General features: G+C 38.3%; 1 protein-coding gene across 6 annotated transcripts in view; it reads left to right on the top strand.

Moving 5' to 3' along the window:
- Window positions 1–23,455, top strand: part of slc8a1b (solute carrier family 8 member 1b) — a 184,534-nt gene that overhangs the window by 10,532 nt on the left and 150,547 nt on the right. For all 6 annotated transcript variants that reach the window (XM_047351453.1, XM_047351448.1, XM_047351452.1 and 3 more), the window contains exons 2-4: window positions 9,444–10,370; window positions 16,975–17,139; window positions 18,069–18,859. In XM_047351453.1, coding sequence (XP_047207409.1) covers window positions 9,495–10,370; window positions 16,975–17,139; window positions 18,069–18,859 — 1,832 coding nt within the window. In that variant the 5' untranslated portion in view covers window positions 9,444–9,494. The remainder of the gene's footprint in view (window positions 1–9,443; window positions 10,371–16,974; window positions 17,140–18,068; window positions 18,860–23,455) is intronic.

Here is a 23,455-nt window from a genome sequence, read left to right as displayed (position 1 = left end):
GACAGGAAGTTACCTTAGGAGAGCTGGACAGGGCTGTCGGAGGTCCTTAATCCATCAGCAGGATCAGAATCTGCTTTTTGTGCAAAGAGGAAAAGCATAAATACTGCCAGAGCCCTACAAAGTGACCTCTAGCAGGCCACTGGTGTTAATGTCTGTGACCAAACCATTAGAAACAGACTTCATGAGGCTGGGCTGAGGCTTGACATCCCCTTGTAGGCCCTGTTCTCACTTCCCAGCAACATGAAGCTTGATTGGCATTGCCAGAGAACACCAAAATTGCTGTGTTTGGGACTGGTGCCCTGTGCTTTTTAAAGATGAGAGCAGATTCACTCTGAGCTCATGTAACAGACATGAAATGGTCTGGAGAAGCTGTAGTGAACCTTATGCTGCCTGCAACATTGTTCAGCATGATCGGTTTGGTGGTGGGTCAGTGTTGGTCAGGGAAGGAATATCCATGGAGGGACACACAGACCTGTACAGCATAACTGATGGCACCCTGAATGCTATCAGTTATGACAGGTATCAGGATGAAATCCTTAAACTCAATGTTAGATCCTGCACTGGTGCAGTGGGTCCTGGATTCCTCCTGGTGCATAAGTCTGTAGGCAGTTCCTGAAGGATGAAGGAATTCATACTATTGAATGCCCTCTATGCTCTTCTGACCTAAATCAAATTGAACATTTCTGTGGCATCATGTTTAGGATAATCTGTTGCCACCAGGTTGCACCTCACTGTAGAGGAGCTCAGTGATACCCTGGTCAGGATTGGGGAGGAGATGCCCCAGGACACCATCCATCATCTCATAAGGAGCATGCTTTGACATTTTCATGCATGTATACAAGCACGTGGGGCCATACAAACTGAGTACTATTTTGAGTAGCTGCAGTGGCATTTCAGCAAATTGGACTAGTCTGTAGCATAAGATTTTCAGTTGAAATTTCTCAGTGACTACGGATTAAGCCCTCTGCGGGTTGACAAGTTTCATTTTTATTTATGTGGCATCCTTTTGTTCCTAACCATTACATATTCCATATTCAAATACAATACCACTGCAAAAGGGTTTTTCATTTTTTTTATTGATTTTGAAATCTTCAAAAGTTAATGTTTGTGTTTTTCTGTAGGTGAAAGTAATACTGTAAATCTACCAAATTCCATACATCAGTTTGAGGGAAAGAAAAATAAACTTTTTTTGTGCAAAACTTAACAGGTTTGCACAAAAAATTCAAAACAACCAGAAAGATCGTTGTTACCAATGTTTTTACACTTGCTTGAATAATATATCCCCATACCCTAAAAGAAATTCCCCTTTGCCAATGTGGAACAGTGTAGTTTTTTTTTTTTTCCTCAAAAGGGTCTTTATTTGCTGAAATTGGCATTGAATGAGTTTAAAAATGTAGAAAATTTGGAATGTTATGTATGTTGAGGAATAAATGTAATAATGGTATTCATGAAAAAAGTTATATTAAAACAAATTCTATGGCAGTCTTAAAGGAGCATTTCTTATGTCTGGCATAAATACTTGCAATACTTACAAGGCACTACATTAATTCGTATATTCTAATACAAATTTAACCCATTACATTGTGCTTTTTTACCTTCCTTATTATAATCTGTTAATATCGTGAATGTCACTGTAGTGTAAATATGTATGAAACATTTTTAAGACAGGGCTAGAATTTATTTCTCGATTGCATAATGCTGGTGTTCTCAGAAGACTGTTTCCATTAGCTGTTTCATATAAAATTACTTGCAATAAAGAAATATTTTTCATGCTCTATTCCCAGGTCTTTAATGGCACATAGAACAGCCAATACTTAAAACGACCATTGGGAAAAACTAATGAAGGCTGTTTTGTATACTCCTTCTGTTATCTGCTGTGTGAGATGACTGAAAGGAAGAAGAAAAGATTTGACCCAAACTGGCACTGTCTTATTTTAATGTGTTTTTTTTTTTCTTTCTGAAACCAAAATCTATCCTTTTGTGGAATAGCTTTGGAAGACATGGATGGATTTGTCACTGGCTCATTTAGGAGGACAGAATTGCACATTAGCCAGGAAGATTTAGTAATACTTTCATCAATGTGGAGAAATTTTCTTGATTCATTTAGGGTTTTTTCGTTTTTTGTTGACTTAATAGTGTGAATTGAAACCAATTATTAGAACTCCCATGAGTGAATAAAACGTTTAATGTGACAAATAAGTCATGTATTTATCAACTATTGACTACAGCTGATGTTGTGGAAAAACTAATGCTTAACATTATATTTGCTTGCTATGTTAAAATTAGGTGTTGTGCATCAAGCTGTATTTCTCTCAGGATTCAAAAAACATTTATGCTTAGCACCATATTCCGCATATTTTAACACATCTTTTTCTTCATACATTTAAATGTAAATGTGTTAAGTATCCACAGTCCTGTTCGATCATGATCTAGAAATGCAGAACTCAGGGTAAGCTAATTCGACGCATGCAAAACAGTTAACCCTTGTAGACATTTAGAACAGTGGACGTAGTGTGGTTTGCAGTAGTCATTAGGCTGTGGCAAAAATGACATCCCTAAGTGAAAACATGTATTCCCAAAGCTCTGTAAATTATTTATCATTTCAAAATGTCACACATAGCTATGTTTGACCACACAACACAGCACCAGGAGCAATCCTAGAGGCTGCCTGCCCTGGAGGGAAATGTTTGCTTCTAATATTATTGACTTAAATTTAAACTGATTAGGTTTATATTTGTGAGGTGCATTTCCTAATGTGTGAGTATGTTAGGCCAGCAAACATTTTCTCACTTGGATTATTCCACGCAAATGTTTAAATTCTCATTGGACTGAATTCAGCATTATATAATGCAAACACCCACAAGACCCACATATGTGTTTTTATAAGGATTATTGGTTTGGCTATGTCACTTTTTATTTAGCTACAAATAGTCTGACTTGTCCAAGACTTAGTTATTCATGAGTTGTGTGGTAGGAATGTACCGATTTTACTACTGATGCTTTATAAATTGTGCACTGTCAGTATGTAAGAGAATAGTTAATTATTGGTAAATGGATGCTGGCAAGAGGGAATGTGGGGGAAGCTTGTCTGGAGAGTATTTTTAAGGTTTTGCATTATGTTACATCTGTAACTGGCAGCAATGGATGATTTTGATACAAGCTGAATGTTAACCCTGATCTTTCATAAGTGACTAATAGCCAGGGGCCCTTAATGATAGTCCCCAGGGTTTAATTAATTAAACCATCTGGTCTGATCTGGAAATATTTAAATCCCAATCTTAAATCTACAAAAACACAAGATTCCACCATGTCAATATACATAATGATTAGTTCAAAGTTAATGCTCTGAAAATGAATTACACCATACATACAGAATACATAGAACAATTGAATCTTAAAGATGTATATTATTTTAATTTTTCTAAGGCATTATATATTGCTTGAGTCTGAAGTCAAGTTACATTTACGGAAAATTTACAGGGCTTTTACTGTGAATGATTTGGCACTAGGTTCTAACATACTCTACCTGATCAAAGGAAATGCAGTTGTTTATTTGGTAGATTTTCCATGCGATATGTCGCCATGGTATGTCCATGCTTTTAAGTTTCTATGCCCAAATGCCCTTGAGTGTCTTAATTCAGCTTTGGTGAAACAAATGCCTTAGGCGCCCTTCCATCTGGAGTGGTACAAGGATTTACTCATCAGTTTCTTTTGCTTGTTTACAACATTGTAGGCACTACGAAAATATGGCAATGCACAGTGACTAGCCAATGATAATGAAGAAGGCATCTGATTCTAAGCTTTGTTTTGATTTCTTTTTTTTAAGAATGCTGGCTTGCATTTCAGTATTTCTACTTCAAAATCTAAAATACTGTAACTGGGTACCACTGAGCTAGAATGTTTTACAGGGACAAAGATTTGGAGATCTTATATGTTTTGAGAGTTATGAAACCTGTATTCAAGTTGTGAAAGCATGCACTTATTATTATTTTTTTTTACACATTAGGTCCATTTTGCTATGAGAGAAGTGTAATAACTGCTAGGTAGATTAAGGGTGTATTCACACCAGGAAAGGTCTTTGGTCCGCTTATTTGGTCCGGACCAAAAGCGAACTTTATTTTTTTCATTTGGTGCGGTTTGTTTTCACATTGTACTTTTTGCAAGTGAACTATTGCTTGTAAACAAAGCCACGCGGGTGACGATCATTGTTCCCATTGGACCGAATTGAGGGGATTCGGGACAGAGCATAGACCCGGAAATTGAGGAAAACAGCTGTAGACGTGCTGCGTGCAGCACCTCTGTTCTGCATAATTGTGCTGTTATTACAGCTGCAATATTATGGTGAGGCTGAAGAGCAGCTCATTCAACACAGACTTTGAGACGCTCCATTTATAATTCTGGAACCCCGTCGGAGAATGCGTGCTGAACGCCAACATTCTCTATGTGCCTTGTCCCAGAACAAGCCGGTAGCGTTGCTAAGCAACAGACAACTTATCAGGTATGATTACCTTACAACACACACCTTTGCTACCGGCTACGGTGGCTTTTTATGTCCAAAGAGACGTACGCTTTTTGTAGTTGGTTCGGATTGGGGCCGGTTTGTATTCAGACCATAAGCGAACTGCACCAGAGTCCGTTTGGAAGCGGACCATGACCACCTCAAAAAGTGAGTCTCGGTCCGGTTGTTTGGTCCGGACCAGGGTTCGCTTGAGTGTATTCACACCTACACAAAAGGTCCAAGGGGGGAAACGAAACTCTGGTCCGTTTAAAGCGGACCAAAAGTGGCAAGTGTGAATACACCCCAAGAGTCTGGTGAAATCTGGACTCTATTATTGTATACGCCGATTGCTTATTTATATATAAAATGTGCAAAAGGAAAGTTCTTGCTCTGGTACGTGTGCAGCAGAGTTTGGAGAGCCGTTTTATTCAAAATTAAATAAATAAGTACTGCTATTGATAAATTATTAATAAATATCACCATGATATAAAACAAAATAATTATGTTAAAAGAAATTTTCATCTTATTTTATTTAATTCATTTCAAGATTTATTTAATTTACGTAAATATTTATTTAATTTACTTGGGGCGGCGCTGGGGCAGCAGGGCCGAGCACAATTTGTGGCTGTGGCCGGCAGAAGCATGCCGCTGCCTGCCAGAAGACAGCATGCGGGAGGTAACCTGGGGATGCCAGAAGGTGTCAGACCGGCCGTAGAAGCCTGCCACGGCGGTGGCCGCTGTTTTTGTGGAAGTTGTTTGTGCAATAAGTCTTGGTCATCCTTTCAGCACGTCATACACACACATAGTGCTATTTATTTTCCATCTCAAGTAAATACAGCCACCTTATGTTATGGGTCTAACGCTGTTTATTAAATAAAAACCAATAAAACATTATCATTTAAAAGTAACAGGCTATAACAATAATGACATCCTGTTTGCCGTTAATCAGCATTGGTTTCCACAAAAACAGCAGCAACCGCCGTGGCAGGCTTTTACAGCCGGTCTGGCTCCGGAATCCCCTGGCTTCCGGCAGGAAGCGGCATGCTTCTGCCGACCACAGCCACAAATTGAGCTCGGCCCTGCTGCCCCAGCGCCGCCCCCTCATTTGAATATAAGAACATGAAATAAAACGAGCTTAAAATGAAAAACGGGGTTAAAAAGTAAAGGTAACTGAAATACGTAAAGTAGCTTTACAAAATAAAAGTGTCACAAAACAAAACTGCATTGTGAAATAAATAAATAAATCTTTAAGTAAATTAAATAAATCTTCAAATGAATTAAATAAAATAAGATGAAAATTTCTTTCAACATAATTATTTTATTACATTTAATGGGGATATTTATTTATTTCATGGAATATTTATTAATAATTTATCAATAGTAGTATTTAATTTTGTTTTTTAAAATTTTTAATAAAACAGCTCTCCATAGCAGAGCACTTCATATTTCTATAAAATCTTTTCTGTGTAACTTGACAGAGATGAAGATAGGTCAAAGACAGCTTAACGTCAACATTTAGTTCACAACCTAAAGTCTAAATCTTTTCATTAGTTACTGTCTCAAATTATTAAACTGTAGAGCTCTCACTCTTGAATACTTGTTATAACTATTTATAACAGTTGTTTACATAGTTTAATTGCCTCTTCAGCATCCAGTCAAGTTCTATAAAGTCTAATCACTTAATTATTTGATAAAATCCACAGGGCACCGGCCCCGGAGGAAAGCTATTTAATTCAGGGTTTATATAGAATTTTTTTACATAATTTAAAACTCATTTTATGTTTATCTACAGAATAGGAGATAGTCCTTCAGACAAGAACCTCACTTGTTTTGCAGATTAGTTTCCCCTCACAAATCTTGTAAACATTTTGAATCATGCTCAAAATCGACAGATTTTCAGTGTCTGCTGAACTTTTACTGCACTCCAAGTTCAAGGAGTGACTTTGATGTCCTGTGAGCCTCAGTGCAGATGCTGCTTTTCATGTGGGGTTCCTCTGGCTGGTATTCAGTGAATCATTTATGATATATTACCCCTAAATTTCATCAGTATTGAAATCTCTTTAGAAATATAGTGCAAACTAGATCAGTTATAAAATAAAACATCTGTTTCTGTTGCTTGGGAAGTACTTTGTCGAATATACTTGGAATCATGCCATATAAAGTTTAAAATAAATCTTATTAGTTAGCCTTATTGGATACACGTGTATAAATGCATACATACACCAAAAGCCTTGATTACACGAGTTAACAGAGCCCTCATTGCATCTACCAGTCCACACTTATTACCTACTAGGTTATTTATGGAGAAAATGTATTCTGAAGGCAATGACTTAGCAAGGTGCAATTTCCTTATGTGAGAACTATGCTGAATATGTTGCTCATTGGGGTATGTTGCTTAGAATTTACACCAAAATAAAACAATACATTTTATTCTTTTTATTAATAAATTGGAGTCTTGCACCAGGAAATAATCCTAAATTGTTTAAATTAGTGGTGGGAGGCAATAAAGAAAAAAATCTAACTCCTCTAGGCTTTGAATAATTGTGATTAACTGCATTTATTTATAGATAGTAGTATAAAAAAAAGTATACATTTCTATTATTTTTATAGTTTTTCCAATTGAAATTCATTTTCATTAATGACATTTTAAATGGATGTAAAATATGGATTTTGCTGTTTTACCAAAATAGAGCAAACTGGAATGTTATTATTTTTGTTTGGATGCAGTGGTTTATCCAGCTCTAGATACAGTTAAATTGAAAATGTCTTAGTTTTATTAAACCAGCAGGTTTACACTTTATTCTCTTCCAAATCATGCAATTATGTCGGGGAAAAAAGTTAAGTACTTGTGTATTTTATCGAGCACGGTTTCTGTCATTTAATTGTACATTCAGAAATGTTTAACATCTCTCTGTATCACTCTTTACCGTCACTGCCTTTTATAGAAATGTGATATATTTTTTTTCTTTAAATCTGCTAAATGTACAATTTTTTTAGTAACACCTCACTCCCCGGTCTGAACCAAACGGCAATTAAGAAAAAACTGACAAACCTTTTGGATTAAAAGCATGCTGGCATTGCATCAGTAACTCATTTTTAGCTGTTTTGAGTTTTTTTTTTTCTTCTCACCTTGTCAGGATGCCTCAATCCACCCTAGATATTCTCTTGCTTTAGATTTTGAATATTGGGCATCTGTAGCAACAGCCATCTGTGAAATCTATTCTCAAAAGAAGTGTTCAACCTACCTTTACTTCTTCTAATCCACTAATTTAAAAGAAGGATGCTGCCAGCAGTAAAATACACGAGGAAGAGGGAGTATGAGGCCCTAGTTTAAGCAGAACAAAAATTGATTTAGAGGCGAGGTTTAGTTGCCCTTTGACCAGACGCAGAGGGTTGTTCTGTTTTACCTGAATATTTTTTTAAATGGTCAGTGCTCAAGGAAAACATCTACAAAATGTACAATTCTATTGCCTAATTGTCAGCAAATGCACAGGTATTACCGTTACTTCTATGTTTGCATGATTTTACTTTGGCATCATTTTAATTACCTGGCCAGTTATGATACTGTGAATGGTATAGCTGATCTGAATAGGAAAACTAAAATAAAATTTACAAAGTTTTGTTTTTCTTTGTTTAAAAAAAATGCTGTTCCTTAATTTATATGCTACTGTTTGTATTCAGGTCATATACAAGAGAATTTCCAAATCTTGGGATTCAATTTTGATAGTTGAAGTAAATGGCAGTTATTGCAAGAATGCCAACCTGGACGAGCCCTTCCTTTAGCACACCCTGCTCTCCACAGTTCCCATGTATAAAAAAAAACATGCACCCACTCCCTCAAGAAAATAAAAAAATCAATTTGCAATATGATGCAACTTACTGGAAAAATATTCAAGATTACTTTGTTTGAAAATGAGTTCCCCCAGGCTGGTAACATGTATAGGAACACAGACAACGTGAAATAAATAAATAATAATAAAATGTCTTTTTTTGATTTGTCTTGTTTTACGTGCCCTGTCCAGCAGAGTAGCACTCATGATTGTTGTCTGAGTGCCAAGAAGAAGCCCATTGACCCCCAAGACCTCACTCCAACCCCAGCCCAGACCCCGACCAGAAAGTCAGCTCCCTCTCCTGGCCTCCGACCCCCCAAAAAATATCATTTTAAAACTACTTATTTAAGACAAAGCAAAAAAAATTATAAAATGAATAAAATACTTGCGGTCAAGATGTTAAACTACAGCACTGTATAAAAAAAGTATGTCCATTAGACACCAGGTCAGGAGTGGAACAGAGCATAGGAAGAGGATGCAGTCCATTAATTAACGTAACTGCAGGTGATCAGTTAAAAGTTATTTAATTTTATGGATGATCCAATTATACTTGTTTGATATGTCTCTATACAAGGTTGTCCTATTGTTAAATATATATATATAGTAAATGCTATTTTAGTGTGTCTTTCACAAATAAAATAAAAGTTTCATAAATCTCTGTTCACTGCTGAACAATCCAGTTTAGGTTTACCCGAACCCATTTTAAATGGTACACCTTAAAGGCAAACAAGCCCTATGATTTAGTGTGAATCAGACACCATCTTCATCATCTTTAGCCAGACACAATGTACAACTGTATTTTCTTTAAAGGCTTACATTTTGCAAACATCAGGGGGAACTGCCATTGACTGACTGAACATGTAAAGAAGCAACAGAAAGCTTGTTTAGAGTAGAGTCAAAATATTTGTGTGTGTTCTTTGACTTGGCCATAGAGGTTTTTTTTGTGGTTAGTTGTGCATCTTTAGATGAACAACAGAACTTCAGTTGCTTCAGACTTTTGGAAAGGAATTAGACCCAAATCGTACATACCGGTACTTTTTGTCAGTCAAATGTAGCGTTAAATTTCTTAACTATTTGACTAACAACCTAAACTTTCTCTTTTTCTGTCTCCTAAGGTTCAACATCCCAAATAAACCTGAACTCACAGTCCTGGTTTTACCATCAACATGGACTACAGGTATCACTCTACTGTTTGGTCTCCTGCACTGAGACTAGCAGTTGTTGCTGTGATTCTCCTCCTTGAGCCCCAGACCACACTGGCTGGTGCCGCTCCTGAGCAAAGCCTGGGCAGCTCTGTTTTGGCTGTGTCTACAAATAAAACGGAATGCAGCAAGGCTGAACAGTGTACAAATGGGGTGGTGCTACCCGTCTGGGAACCCCAAAATCCATCATTTGGAGACAAGGTTGCCAGGGCAACAGTTTACTTTGTGGCTCTGGTCTACATGTTCCTGGGTGTGTCAATCATTGCAGACCGTTTCATGGCATCGATAGAGGTCATCACATCGCAAGAAAAAGAGATCACTATTAAGAAGCCCAATGGAGAAACCACCAAAACGACGGTACGGATCTGGAACGAGACCGTCTCTAATCTCACCCTAATGGCTCTGGGCTCATCTGCTCCTGAAATCCTACTCTCTGTCATAGAAATAGTGGGTCATGGGTTCAACGCTGGGACACTGGGCCCCTCTACTATTGTGGGTTCCGCAGCATTTAACATGTTTGTCATCATCGGGATCTGTGTGTACGTTGTGCCTGACGGAGAGACAAGGAGGGTCAAGCACCTTCGTGTCTTCTTCGTCACGGCCGCCTGGAGTATCTTTGCCTACATTTGGCTCTACCTGATCCTGTCAGTCATCTCCCCTGGCGTTGTGCAGGTCTGGGAAGGCCTGCTCACTTTCCTCTTCTTCCCCATCTGTGTCGTGTTTGCCTGGGTGGCAGACCGCCGGCTGCTCTTCTACAAGTACGTGTACAAGCGCTACCGCACGGGGAAGCAGCGTGGCATGATCATTGAGACGGAGGGAGATCGTCCACTTCCTTCCAAGGTAAGTCTTCAGGAAAAACAAATTCAGACTTCAGACTAAGACTAAAAGTACAGTCTCCACTACAACAACAGAGATATAATTACATAAATGCATTGTGTCCTCACACAACGCATCTGATCACAGTCAACACAGGAAACAAACAAATGGAATTACATCACAGGTTATTTGTGTTTTTTTTGTGATTTAATCGGTTTACCTTGACAGCGTTTAATACGATAATGCCATTTATTGTTACAAATACAAAACACTCATGAACTCACGGCAGCCTATAAAGAGCATGTAATCTTTTCCCCTATATGTCACTGAATAGGGACAGACTGATTGTACAGTAATGTCAAATACAAAGTAAGAACAATCTCTGTTTTATTTTAATTACCCATTTTTATGTTTTTGTGTGCATCCCATTTACCTGTCACTTTGCTGCTGATAAACTAGATTTCCCAGTTGAGGGACAATTACTCTACTTTGTTGTTTTTTACTGGTTAGCTGTTCTGATAATTGCGTTCAACAAGAACAGGCATCCAAAATAACTAAAACGCACAACACATGACACACAATAATAAAGTTATAATAAAGTCAAACTTAATTGTCTCAGATTTCTTTATTGTTGTTTAGAGCTCTATAATGTCGACAGAAACTATCAGTATTTATTGTAAGAATGTTATTTCAAAATTCTGAAATATTATAGGATGTCTTTTGTTGGATTAAAATGTCTGTTTTTTCCTAATCTGTTTTACATGATATGGTTAAAGTACAATATTTTTACAATTAAAATCTAATTATTTATAAAAAATCAAATATTAATAAAAACATAGCCATTTGTTTTAGTTCATTCAATAACAATATAATATATTAATCGTGTACGTTTTTTCTTTTATTATGTAAGATGACCTTGAGTGTCAAGAAAGGCACCTATAAATAAAATGTATTGTTATTTGTTATTTACATTTTTGTAAAGTAAAAGAAATGTAGCATAAATGTATTTCACATTTGTGTGATTTTGTCCGATTTTTAAGGAACCAAAAATTTTCAGATACTGGTCAAAAGGTCCCTTCTGCTTTTATGATAGCAATTTGTATTTTTGTCCCCATTGGTATTTCTGCGAAATGTTGTTCTCTGCTCCAAAACTGGGTTCACAAGGTTTGAGGAAAACTGCCGTATTATTGTATTAAGTGATTTTGTTTAGTTTGATTGTAGGGTAATACCGGAGTGTGCATAAACAGCTAAAAAGTCTTAAGTAAATCTACATCTGAAGGGGCCTTTGTATATGGAGGAGTTTGCTAAAGTAGAAGGCTAATTCTAACTTTCTTCTCTGCATTAATTTTATAGTAAATTTAAGGCTGACCAAACTTGCAGGAAGTATTTCTACCTAGCAGTTGATAAACTGTTTGCTTATAACTCCTCAGCTGAGCAGTTTGAGTCACACAGATGATCCAGAAGCTGCAGCAACCAATACAGTCCATCAGTGCCTGCTCTTTCATTGTGAATGTCATTGTAAAGGTTAGATAACTTAGTTTTTGTTGGAAAACCTGGCTTAATTAATTTTGTGGTTATCAAACTTTGCAAGTACCCCCTTAGAAAATACCAGAAGTGTGGACTCGAGTCATGTAACTTAGAATTGAGTCAGACTTGAGTCTCAAATTTAATGACCTTAGACTCCACTTGATGAGATCATAAAAGACTTTGGACTTGACTCGGACTTACACCAATGACTCATGACTACATTTAAACTTGACTCAGACATGATATGAGTGTCAGGGTGGTTTCCGGGCTTTGTTAACCAGGCTGGTGGCAGATGGGAAAAAACTGTTCTTGTGGCGTGAGGTTTTGGTCCGGATGGACCGCAGCCTCCTGCCAGACGGGAGAGTTTCAAAGAGTCTGTGACCGGGGTGGGAGGGATCAGCCAGAATCTTCCCTGCCCGCTTCAGGGTCCTGGAGGTGTACAGTTCCAGGAGCGACAGTAGACTGCAGCCAATCACCTTCTCAGCAGACCGAATGACACGCTGCAGCCTGCCCTTATCCTTGGCTGTAGCAGCGGCGTACCAGATGGTGATGGAGGAGGTGAGGATGGACTAAATGATGGCTGTGTAGAAGTGCACCATCATAGTCTTTGGCAGGTTGAATTTCTTCAGCTGCCGCAGGAAGAACATCCTCTGCTGGGCTTTCTTGATGAGGGAGCTGATGTTTGGCTCCCACTTGAGATCCTGGGAGATGATGGTTCCCAGGAAGCGGAAAGATTCCACAGTGTCAATTGTGGAGTCACAGAGGGTGATGGGGGCAGGTGGGGCTGGGTTCTGCCTGAAGTCCACAACCATCTCCACTGTCTTTAGAGCGTTGAGCTCAAGGTTGTTCTGGCTGCACCAGTCCAACAGATGGTCCACCTCCCATCTGTACGCGGACTCGTCACCATCAGAGATGAGTCCGATCAGGGTGGTGTCGTCCGCAAACTTCAGAAGCTTGACAGACTGGTGACTGGAGGTGCAGCTGTTGGTGTACAGGGAGAAGAGCAGAGGAGAGAGAACACAGCCTTGGGGGGAACCGGTGCTGATGGTCAGGGAGTCAGAGACGTGCTTCCCCAGCCTCACGCGCTGCTTCCTGTCAGACAGGAAGTCAGTGATCCACCTGCAGGTGGAGTCGGGCACACTCAGCTGGGAGAGCTTCTCCTGTAGTTGTTTCCAGTGATTACTCTCACTTCAGGATGACGAGAGAACACTTCAAGACTCCACTCATCGAATTTCATCAAGATCTGATTTGGAAATTTAAGATTAAAGCCTGTCAGTTTTAGACATTTCCTATCTATCTAAGTTGACAAATATATTCATGGTATCATGTTTTATTGTCAGATCATTTGTGATCTCTTAGTCATCCTTCAAACATATTTCAAGTGCTATCTGCAATTGTAACACCTATTGCAGTACAGCATCTTAACAACTGAAGGGGTAGTTGAGAAAACAGGCAACTCGATTGCTGTCCATTGTGGATAACCATGAGTGCTCCCATTATCACTTCCGGGTCAGTCTCGGAGTCGGTACATTCCCTTTTCGTTAGATTTTGTCATTTGTAAATGTGTTTCAGGACTTGTGTTTCACATGTTGTTATAAAGTGTTTTAGAAATGTTTTCTAAAATGTACATTTCTTTCCTCAAATGTACATTTCTCAAATGTACATTTGTTTCGGGACTTGTAAAAGTGTTTCATGTATTGTTAAATAGTTTTCTGAAATGTGAATTTGTCTCAAGCTTTGTAAAAGTGTCTATGGATCAGTTTATAATTTTTTTTATGTACTGGATGTCTCATTTGTTTTTAGTCAATATTTACTGTAAGAAACAACACTTCCAAGTTAATTTTCTCTTGTTGGTTGTTATGGCAAATGAGACACCTTTTGAAATGACTGAAAAACCTTATAATTATTATAACTGATACAATTATGTATTTGGTCAAATGACTTGCCTAATACTCGAAATCAAAGAGTTGCCTTCAACTTGAGACTGGCTGCTTTGACTTGACTTGGATCTTTAATACCATTCCTTGGGACTTGAGATATGGGTGAAAAGACTTGAGACTTACTAGCGGCTTGCAATGCAGTGACTTGGTCCCACCTCTGAAAAATATGTAGGTGTCACCATAGTGTTGGACAGATAAGCAGCAAAAATTGGAAGTTTTCAGTTTTAGACAAAAAACAAACTTGTTATTCAATTGAAGGATTTAATTTTTCATTTTATTTTCACATGCACATTTCTAGCCTAAGCTAATTTGAAGTCAGTCCCTGACATACAGCCTTATTGTTGAAACGTGCAAGTTATGTGTTGGAAAAATAAATAAGAAAGTCCTCTAATGTCGGAATTTCTCTCTAATGCCAACCTTATCCAGTATGGCTGGTGTGCATTTAAAATGTGAACGCTGCTGCAAGAACATACCTATTTGCTCTTCTAATTGTTTGTATTTAAGTTTAACATTTCACAAGAACCTTATTAGAGAGCCTCTGTTAGTTAATATGTTTCAATTTAACACGTGTTCAATAAATTTCAAAGAAAAATAGTGTGTTCAATAAAATGTCAAAACACCAAAAGTAGTCAGCTGATCCCTTACCACAAATGTTGGCACATCTTACTGTTTTTCCAATTTATCAGGGAAATGAAATTTATTTGGATTTAATGTTATGCCTATGTCTGATTGTAGACATAAATGAAAAGGCACTAACCGTCAGCTTTGGTTCACTGTAGTTCGCCTACAGATTTTCTTTGCTTGACAGAAACTTGGCAACAACAGAATGACTTAATGAGTCCATCTCTAAATCCCGCAACTTTGAACGTGGAGGGGTCTTGCAATAATTCACCCCTAGAACTGTTGTTCCCTTTCAGTGTTAACCCTAAATTCTCTACCTCTAAACCTTCACAATTTTCTTTCATATTATTAAGAATATTAATCATGATGATCTTCTATCTTATATTGATGCTAATATCTCCACTTATACTTCAGACCCAGATGACTTGGTTTCCTTCTATAATAACTGTCTCACCAACATCCCTAATTCCCTTGCTACTTTGAAAGCCCAGCATATATCCTCCTACAACTCTGCACCTTGGTTCACCTCCAGATTTTTCTCCATGAAAACTACGGGTCGTAGGCTGGAGTGACTGTTTAAGAAATCTGGTTTCCTGGTTCGCAAAGAACTTTATAAAAGCCACATCCTCCAGTACAAGGATAGTGTTGCTCAATCCATCTCCACATCTAACATCATCTGTTCCAACGTAGTCAAATCTCCAAACTCTTTACCCTCTCACATGTTGTCCCCAGCCTTCTGTAATTTGATGATGTCACTCTCACCCCCCTTTCTCCCCTTCTTCGTACCTCCCCTGTTGCTAACATCTCGGACCTTATTCGTCAGTCTAAGCCCTCTTTCTGTCTGCTTGATGCCTTCCCCACAGTCCTTGTTAAATCCTGTCTCTCCTCTCTGGTCCCTCTAATTACTGGCATTATCTACTTCTTTCTGTCTTCTGGTTTTGTCCCCACAGTTTTTAAATCTGCTGCCATTACTCCTCCTATTGTATCTTCAAAAAACAGGGTTAGATTGGTTAGACATATTTCCAACCTACTCTTCCTCTCCAAAGTTCTTAAAGTTTTCGGCAGTCAACTTTCCTCACATTCATCAAATAGCTTGTATGAACAGTTTCAATCAGGTTTTCGCCCGCACCCCGGCTTGGAAACTACTCTCATAAAATTTACAATCAATCTTCTTCTCGCTGCTGACTCTGGTCTTTTGTCCATCCTCATTCTCCACGATGTGATTTTGGCCTTTGACACCATCAATCACTCCATCCTTCTTAGCAGACTAACCTCATTTGGCATTACTTGGTAGTCCTTTCGATTGACTCAAATCATACGTCTGGCTGCACTCAGTTCATTCAACTTCAGTTTTTGCTGTCCCCCCCTTAACTCTACAGTTCCACTGTCCAACCTCACGGATTGTCTCAGTGAGCTGAATTACTGGCTTCCTAATAATTTTCTATAACTGAACAGTGAAAACATAGAGGTCATCTTTGTCGGTACTATAAACTCTTCAAAACGGATTGCTTTTTCTTCCCATTTAACAGCTCTATGCTTTCCCCCTCTCCTCAGGTCAAGAGTCTGAGTGTCATCCTCAATAGTACACTTTCCTTCGCATCCCACATCAATAATGTTACTTGATCTGCTTATTTTTACCTTCTTAATATTAAGTGTGTCTGTCCCTCTCTCACCCCTCATTCCACTGCCATCGTTGTCTACAGTCTTTTAACATCCCAGATCAATTATTGTAACTCCTTTTTGGTCTTCCCAATAACCCCCCTTTACAAGCCACAGATAGTTTGGAACTCAGCTGCTTAAAAGCCCTCCCACAATCACACCACTCCCACCCTGCAGCAGGTTCACTGCTCGTATCATTTTCAAAATCCTTCTTTTCATCTTTAAGGCCACCCACAATCTAGCCCCTCTATATCTATCTGATCTTCTACATGTCTCCTTCCACTGCTCTCTGTACCTTCTGCCCACCTCACCACCATGGGGAGCAGGGCATTCAGTTACTCTGCTACTCAACTCTGGAACTGTCTGCCCACTGACCTACGAAACATCACTTCTTTCTCACTGTTCAAAACTGGTTTGAAAACCCATCTCTGTAAACTTGGAGTTCTTTAAATATCCTCCTCTGCACTGTTGCATAGTTTCTGTTTGAAGCAAGCATTATTTCTTGATTTCACAACTCTTTGTTGACTATTTTTGCTACCATCATAGTTATAAGTATATTTTCTTTAACCTTTTTAAAAGTGCTTGATACCTAAATTCATTTAGAGTACTTCTACAGTAAACAAAGTTTCACAAGTGATACTTTTCTATCCAAATTCACCAATATTTAGTTAGTTCTTTCACTGTAGAAGTGTACTGTGGTCAACTAATTTAAATAATGAAAACATTTATACCTATTATCAGAGTATGTGAACAATTATGAAAATGTCTCCACTAAACAAGCTATATTACAAACAAGGAAAGAACATTTACTGGTTTTGTAAAACATTGAGAATTTATTGCCTTGAATTACTGATAGTACTTTTATTTTTATTTGTTTTAAGGTGGACATTGAGATGGATGGAAAGATGCTGAACTCTCATGGTGTTGACTTCCTGGATGGTACACTGGGTTTGGATATAGACGAGAAGGATTTGGATGAGGAGGAGACCCGCAGAGACATGGCTAAGATCCTGAAGGAACTCAAACAGAAACACCCTGACAAGGAGGTTGGTAACAAAGTTGAAGTCATTCAATGTTACAGCTATCCCACTTGGAATTTTGTTTTTAGTTATTTCTCTCTGTTGGAAATAAAATGCCAAAAATCTGGAATAAAGGATATACCGCTCTAATGTCCAGCTCTAATGTAGTGATAAATGGGTATTATCTCATACATTTTTAGATTATACTGACATAGTGAATCTTAAAGCAAGGAAACAAAGTGGCTATGACATGTTGGTTTAAGAATAATGAAAAGAAACCTATTGTGATAGCCAACCGCCTGTGCTTTGAGATGTTTCCATGTTAGTCTTAACACTACATAATAGGATAGCTATAACACTGTTTGTGGTTCACTTGGTCAGTTGCACCTTAAGTTTCTCCTTCTTACATTGTCACTTTGATTAACATGCAAAGTATCTGAAGTTGCTTTATTTCGGCGGTTTGTGGAAAGATTAGCTTAATGTTAGAAGGCAACAAACAAGATATTCATAGATGAGTTTGCTGAAGTAGTATGCTAACAATAAAGCTTATTCTCTGCATTGATTTGACTCTTTGATATATTGACTTATAAATGGTTTTGTAAGGGTTGAAGCCAATATATTGTGGGCTAAACTTACAGAAAGGAGATTTTCTAGGTTCATAAATGTTATTCTTTTAAGAACTAGAGTTTCAATTCTTTCATTTTAAACATTGTAAAGGTTGCAAAAACTTTCTTTTTATGGAAACCCCCCAGATTTGTTAGGTGATATCGACACAACAAATGTGAAGATAAGGCTTTACACACTAGTTTGCTATCTTTGAGTCACTTACATTGTGGGTAATGGTTAAATAATCCTGCAGTAATGAGGGACTAAAAATAAAATAAAATAAAACCAAAACCTCGTCTTTAATTGCTTTGGAAAATTTGTAATAGAATTTAATATTTTCTTTTTACCAGGTGGAACAACTTATTGAACTTGCCAACTACCAAGTTCTGAGCCAGCAGCAGAAAAGCCGAGCTTTCTATCGGTGCCAGGCCACCCGACTTATGACAGGTGCTGGCAATATTCTGAAGAAACATGCTGCAGATCAGGCACGAAAGGCTGTCAGCATGCACGAGGTCCGCTCTGACGCTGGTGATAATGATCCCATCTCCAAGATCTTTTTTGAGCCGGGCTCCTACCAGTGTCTTGAGAACTGTGGCACAGTGGCTGTGAATGTGGTGCGGAGAGGCGGTGATCTGGGCAAAACTGTTTCTGTGGAGTACCGGACAGAAGATGGCACTGCTAACGCCGGTTCTGACTATGAGTTCACGGAGGGCGTTGTGGTGTTCAAGCCAGGCGAGACCATGAAGGAAATTCGTGTAGGGATCATCGATGATGACATCTTTGAAGAGGATGAAAACTTCCTTATTCATCTTTCCAATGTGAAGGTGTTGACCTCAGAAGGGGAAGGGCCAGAGGAAAATGAATCAGCTAATCATGTGGACTCTGTAGCGTGTATTGGCATACCATCGACGGCCACCGTTACCATATTTGATGATGACCATGCCGGCATCTTTACGTTTGAGGAACCTGTTTGCCATGTCAGTGAGAGCGTGGGTACAATGGAGGTGAAAGTGCTGAGAACGTCTGGAGCTCGTGGTGTGGTCATGCTGCCATACAAGACGGTGGAAGGGACTGCTCGAGGCAGCGGAGAGGACTTTGAAGACACTCATGGTGTCCTTGAATTTCAAAACGACGAAATCTTGTAAGTAGCTTTGATCTTTATTTGAATTTAACCTTTGAAATGACATTTAGAACCATAATTCATAACTCAGAGGATTGATTTTTTTTTTTTTTTTTTTGCATTGGTAAAGATGTAAAAAGCAGACATGTTGGTTTGATGTGGTGGCCAGGTAAAGCGGAATGGCGGACATTTCTGCATCAGTATTCAAGAGATTCAACAATCCCATACCTGTTAGCTTTTGCCCTCTCCTTCTTTCATTTCCTTTTTTCTAATTTCTTCTCATTTATGTTCATTAAAATTTCTAAGAATGTTATGTTTCATGCTGCTCTTTAGGTCTTCCTGAGAGCATTCTGATTTCTTCACCCTTTAGTTTTGCACAGTCAGCACAATAGCTCTCACTTTTAAGGTTCCGGGATCCACTCCTTTGGATAATGGATTTACTAGCTTGGTGGTGGTTAGTTTGAATTTTGATTAGATGCATTGCCCTTGTGTGGAAACCGAATGACAATCTTTGACAATGCTTTGAGTAAGATGTGCAAAGGAAAACTAGGAATAGCTGGTTGCTGAAAAGGGGTTAAGAATTCCAACAGCAGGATGTCCTTAAATGCGAAGAAAGAACATGTGTTTTGTTGACTTAATTCTTAAGCACAAAAGCCTTTTAAGCCATAAATCAAGTTGCTCTTTTAGGTGGCCTTATACCTTGTGAAAACCTCCCAGTGCAACTAATTGTAGCAGGCTAGTGGCTTTTTTGTTGTTTAGTCAGTGAAAAAGGGCTCAGACCTTATTTCAAGAATCCCTGCAGTGGAAGGATGAATCTGCTGTTCAAAGCTTTATTTAACAGAGTGCTTATTTGATGGTGACTCATGGTGAGCTTTGTAATTGCTGTTGGACCACATTAGAGGAAGGCTCCGTGGTCAAATTCGGCATCTGTAATCTTCATTGTGAACCACTCAGTGTGGGAAACTTGATCCAAATATCAACTAGTTGATGTAACATAGCAACCTTGATTTTCTTTTAACCGTTTTTTACTTACACAGTGATTTTCAACATTAAGTTTCACCAAGTTATCTTGTATATTTCATAATAAAAGTTATTTTTGCTAACGTTGATTCAATAAAATCATGCTGGAAAGAGGTGATTAGAGCTGAAAAAGGTTTTAACCTAGATGAAGACTGTTGCACATGTACTTTCTATGTCATTTTCACAAGGAGCAAAACGGTTCCCTGGTGCTCAACTCTTTGTGCAAAATTGTTTTCTGTACATCTTAACAAGATGTTGATCTCTGTCATGATCGTTTACATTTGTCACATGCAAGGTGGGTGCATCCGCACTGTCTCCAAAACCTGCTGTTTGCTATGGATTTTAATTTGTCATGGCCTTTAGAGTTAAAAAGGATACATTAAACTCCACAACAACCAAAAGCGTACTCAAACATAACTTTTAATAACATTTTTGAATGCAAAACGCAGGAGAAATTAGAAAGCCACTGAAATGAAAATGATTAAATTTGCTACTAAGGGTTCATATTCACATGCAAGCATGTTTTGGCAGAGATAGCAGTGAACAGCTCACTCATAGATATAATCTCAAACAGGGGTGGAGCCCACCCCAAGTGATTTGTTGTTTCCCTGGTAACATAATTCACCAGCAAAACACACCTCCAGAACAAGTAGTTCCCCTCCAAAACAGATGGTGGCAGCAGTAATGCTCTCAACCTCTAACACAATTATAATAGAAGAAGTGATTTTGGTTCAAGTTCACATCATTTAAAGGCAACATGTACAGAAGGACTTTGTGGTCTCATTTTTCTCTCATTTTCCTCTGCTGCAGAAGAGGTCAGACTCTGACTTAAGTTAAAAAGCAACAACATGTATTTACTTTCAAAAGTTTCCTATCTTAATTAAAAATAAAATAATGAAAATAAAAATGGCTGGTTTCCTATGAAAGAGGAAAAATGAGACAACGTTCACTACCGTGTTATGTGCACTGCACATAACTGCAATTGTGAAAGGGCAATGTGTGTATTGTGTGTATGCTTGTTAGATCATAAACAGCCTCTGAACTAACATAAGTGGAAGAGACCTCTTTTTCTTTTGAAAGAGGAATAATGTGCCCAAGTGCTGTCCTCCATTATTATTCTTTTATTTAAGGACTTTTCCATAAATGCTGTAAACGATTTCATGGTAAAACTGCTGTTTAGAAGAAGAAAAATGCAGTTTTATTATTATAAGTTAAATTAAGGTGAATTATCCACATTGATGATATACTAACATGAAAGATGACTTGTTGGAACTACGTTTTGTGTATTTTTTTCTTAATTAAGGGGAAGAAGACAAAGTTTGTCATGTGTCACTGCTCAAACCACAAAAAGAAGGGCACGGCATGTAGCGTAGCGGTAGAATGCACTATCCATATACAGAGGCTTTAGTCCTTGATGCAGCTGTCCCTGGTTTGAGTCCTGAGCCTGGCAACCTGAACTACATGTCTTCCCCCTTTCTTTACCCTACTTTTAGATAACAATAAACATAGAGGCCACTAGTGCCGCCCCTCACTGAGCAATGGTCTCAGTCTGGCCACCCCAATAAAACCTTTCTGGCTCCGCCACTGATCTAAAGGTTATTTTAAAACACCTGCAGCATTCAGTCCTGGTGGTCCTGGTCTTCACAGAGCCTGTTTATCCAGGCCATGTTTGATGAGACATGACATTCAGTTAGTAAATAAAACAGCTTGTTTAGCTACTATTAACAACAACAAAAAAATGAAAAGCTAATTTTATAGTTTCTTCTTAACGATATTGGGCACAAAGGACAATTTGGTAAACAACAATAGACATTGTGATGAATATTTTAAGAAAGAAATTTGGTCAACTTACTTAGGCTATTTTTTGGTTCTGTCAAAAGGCTGACAGTCAGCTTTGGGTTGCTTGGGAAATTCTACCTTTTCATTCTTACAAAAAATTAAACTGAGGTATAGTACATACACATAACATTTTTAACATGGTTTATCCCAAGAGCAGCTATTTTAATTAAACTAAGCCAGATACCTGATGGTGAGAGCTCAGAAAAGGATCAAAAGACTGAGAAATAAACAATGTGTAATAAAACAAAACATGAGTCTTGCAGCATTTGTAATATTTTCTTCAGTGTTAACCTCTAGCAACTACAGTCAATATATTATTATTTTTGAAAAGTTTATTTTTACCAATATTCTAAACAGATTATATAGATTAATTACACACAGACTGATGTTTTAAACCCTTTATTTCTGTTATAATGACTTTCATCTTGCACCTAATGAAAACATGACAGAATTTGGAAATATCATCAGACCAATAAACATTTTAATACAGAAGTATTGGCCTACTGAAAATGTGCAATATCTACTTAAAGGTAATTTTCAAAAAGTACTTTTATTCTGACAAACGCCCCTCATTGGAACACATATTCTTTACTAAATATGAGTGTACTGTATTGCATCAAAAAACATAGGTAACACAAAAAGGATTTAGTCCTGGAAAAACTATAAAAATGTATACGTAGAATACAGGTCCTTCTCAAAATATTAGCATATTGTGATGAAGTTCATTATTTTCCATAATGTCATGATGAAAATTTTACATTCATATATTTTAGATTCATTGCACACTAACTAAAATGTTTCGGGTCTTTTATTGTCTTAATACGGATTATTTTGGCATACAGCTCATGAAAACCCAAAATTCCTATCTCACAAAATTAGCATATCATAAAAAGGGTCTCTAAACGAGCTATGAACCTAATCATCTGAATCAACGAGTTAACTCTAAACACCTGCAAAAGATTCCTGAGGCCTTTAAAACTCCCAGCCTGGTTCATCACTCAAAACCCTAATCATGGGTAAGACTGCCGACCTGACTGCTGTCCAGAAGGCCACTATTGACACCCTCAAGCAAGAGGGTAAGACACAGAAAGAAATTTCTGAACGAATAGGCTGTTCCCAGAGTGCTGAATCAAGGCACCTCAGTGGGAAGTCTGTGGGAAGGAAAAAGTGTGGCAGAAAACGCTGCACAACGAGAAGAGGTGACAGGACCCTGAGGAAGATTGTGGAGAAGGGCCGATTCCAGACCGTGGGGGACTTGCGGAAGCAGTGGACTGAGTCTGGAGTAGAAACATCCAGAGCCACCGTGCACAGGCGTGTGCAGGAAATGGGCTACAGGTGCCGCATTCCCCAGGTCAAGCCACTTTTGAATCAGAAACAGCGGCAGAAGCGCCTGACCTGGGCTACAGAGAAGCAGCACTGGACTGTTGCTCAGTGGTCCAAAGTACTTTTTTCGGATGAAAGCAAATTCTGCATGTCATTCAGAAATCAAGGTGCCTGAGTCTGGAGGAAGACTGGGGAGAAGGAAATGCCAAAATGCCAGAAGTCCAGTGTCAAGTACCCACAGTCAGTGATGGTCTGGGGTGCCGTGTCAGCTGCTGGTGTTGGTCCACTGTGTTTTATCAAGGGCAGGGTCAATGCAGCTAGCTATCAGGAGATTTTGGAGCACTTCATGCTTCCATCTGCTGAAAAGCTTTATGGAGATGAAGATTTCATTTTTCAGCACGACCTGGCACCTGCTCACAGTGCCAAAACCACTGG

This window comes from Girardinichthys multiradiatus, chromosome 22 (assembly GCF_021462225.1).
Source record: "Girardinichthys multiradiatus isolate DD_20200921_A chromosome 22, DD_fGirMul_XY1, whole genome shotgun sequence".
Classification (NCBI taxonomy): domain Eukaryota; kingdom Metazoa; phylum Chordata; class Actinopteri; order Cyprinodontiformes; family Goodeidae; genus Girardinichthys; species Girardinichthys multiradiatus.
This window is presented reverse-complemented; position numbering and strand designations above follow the sequence as displayed.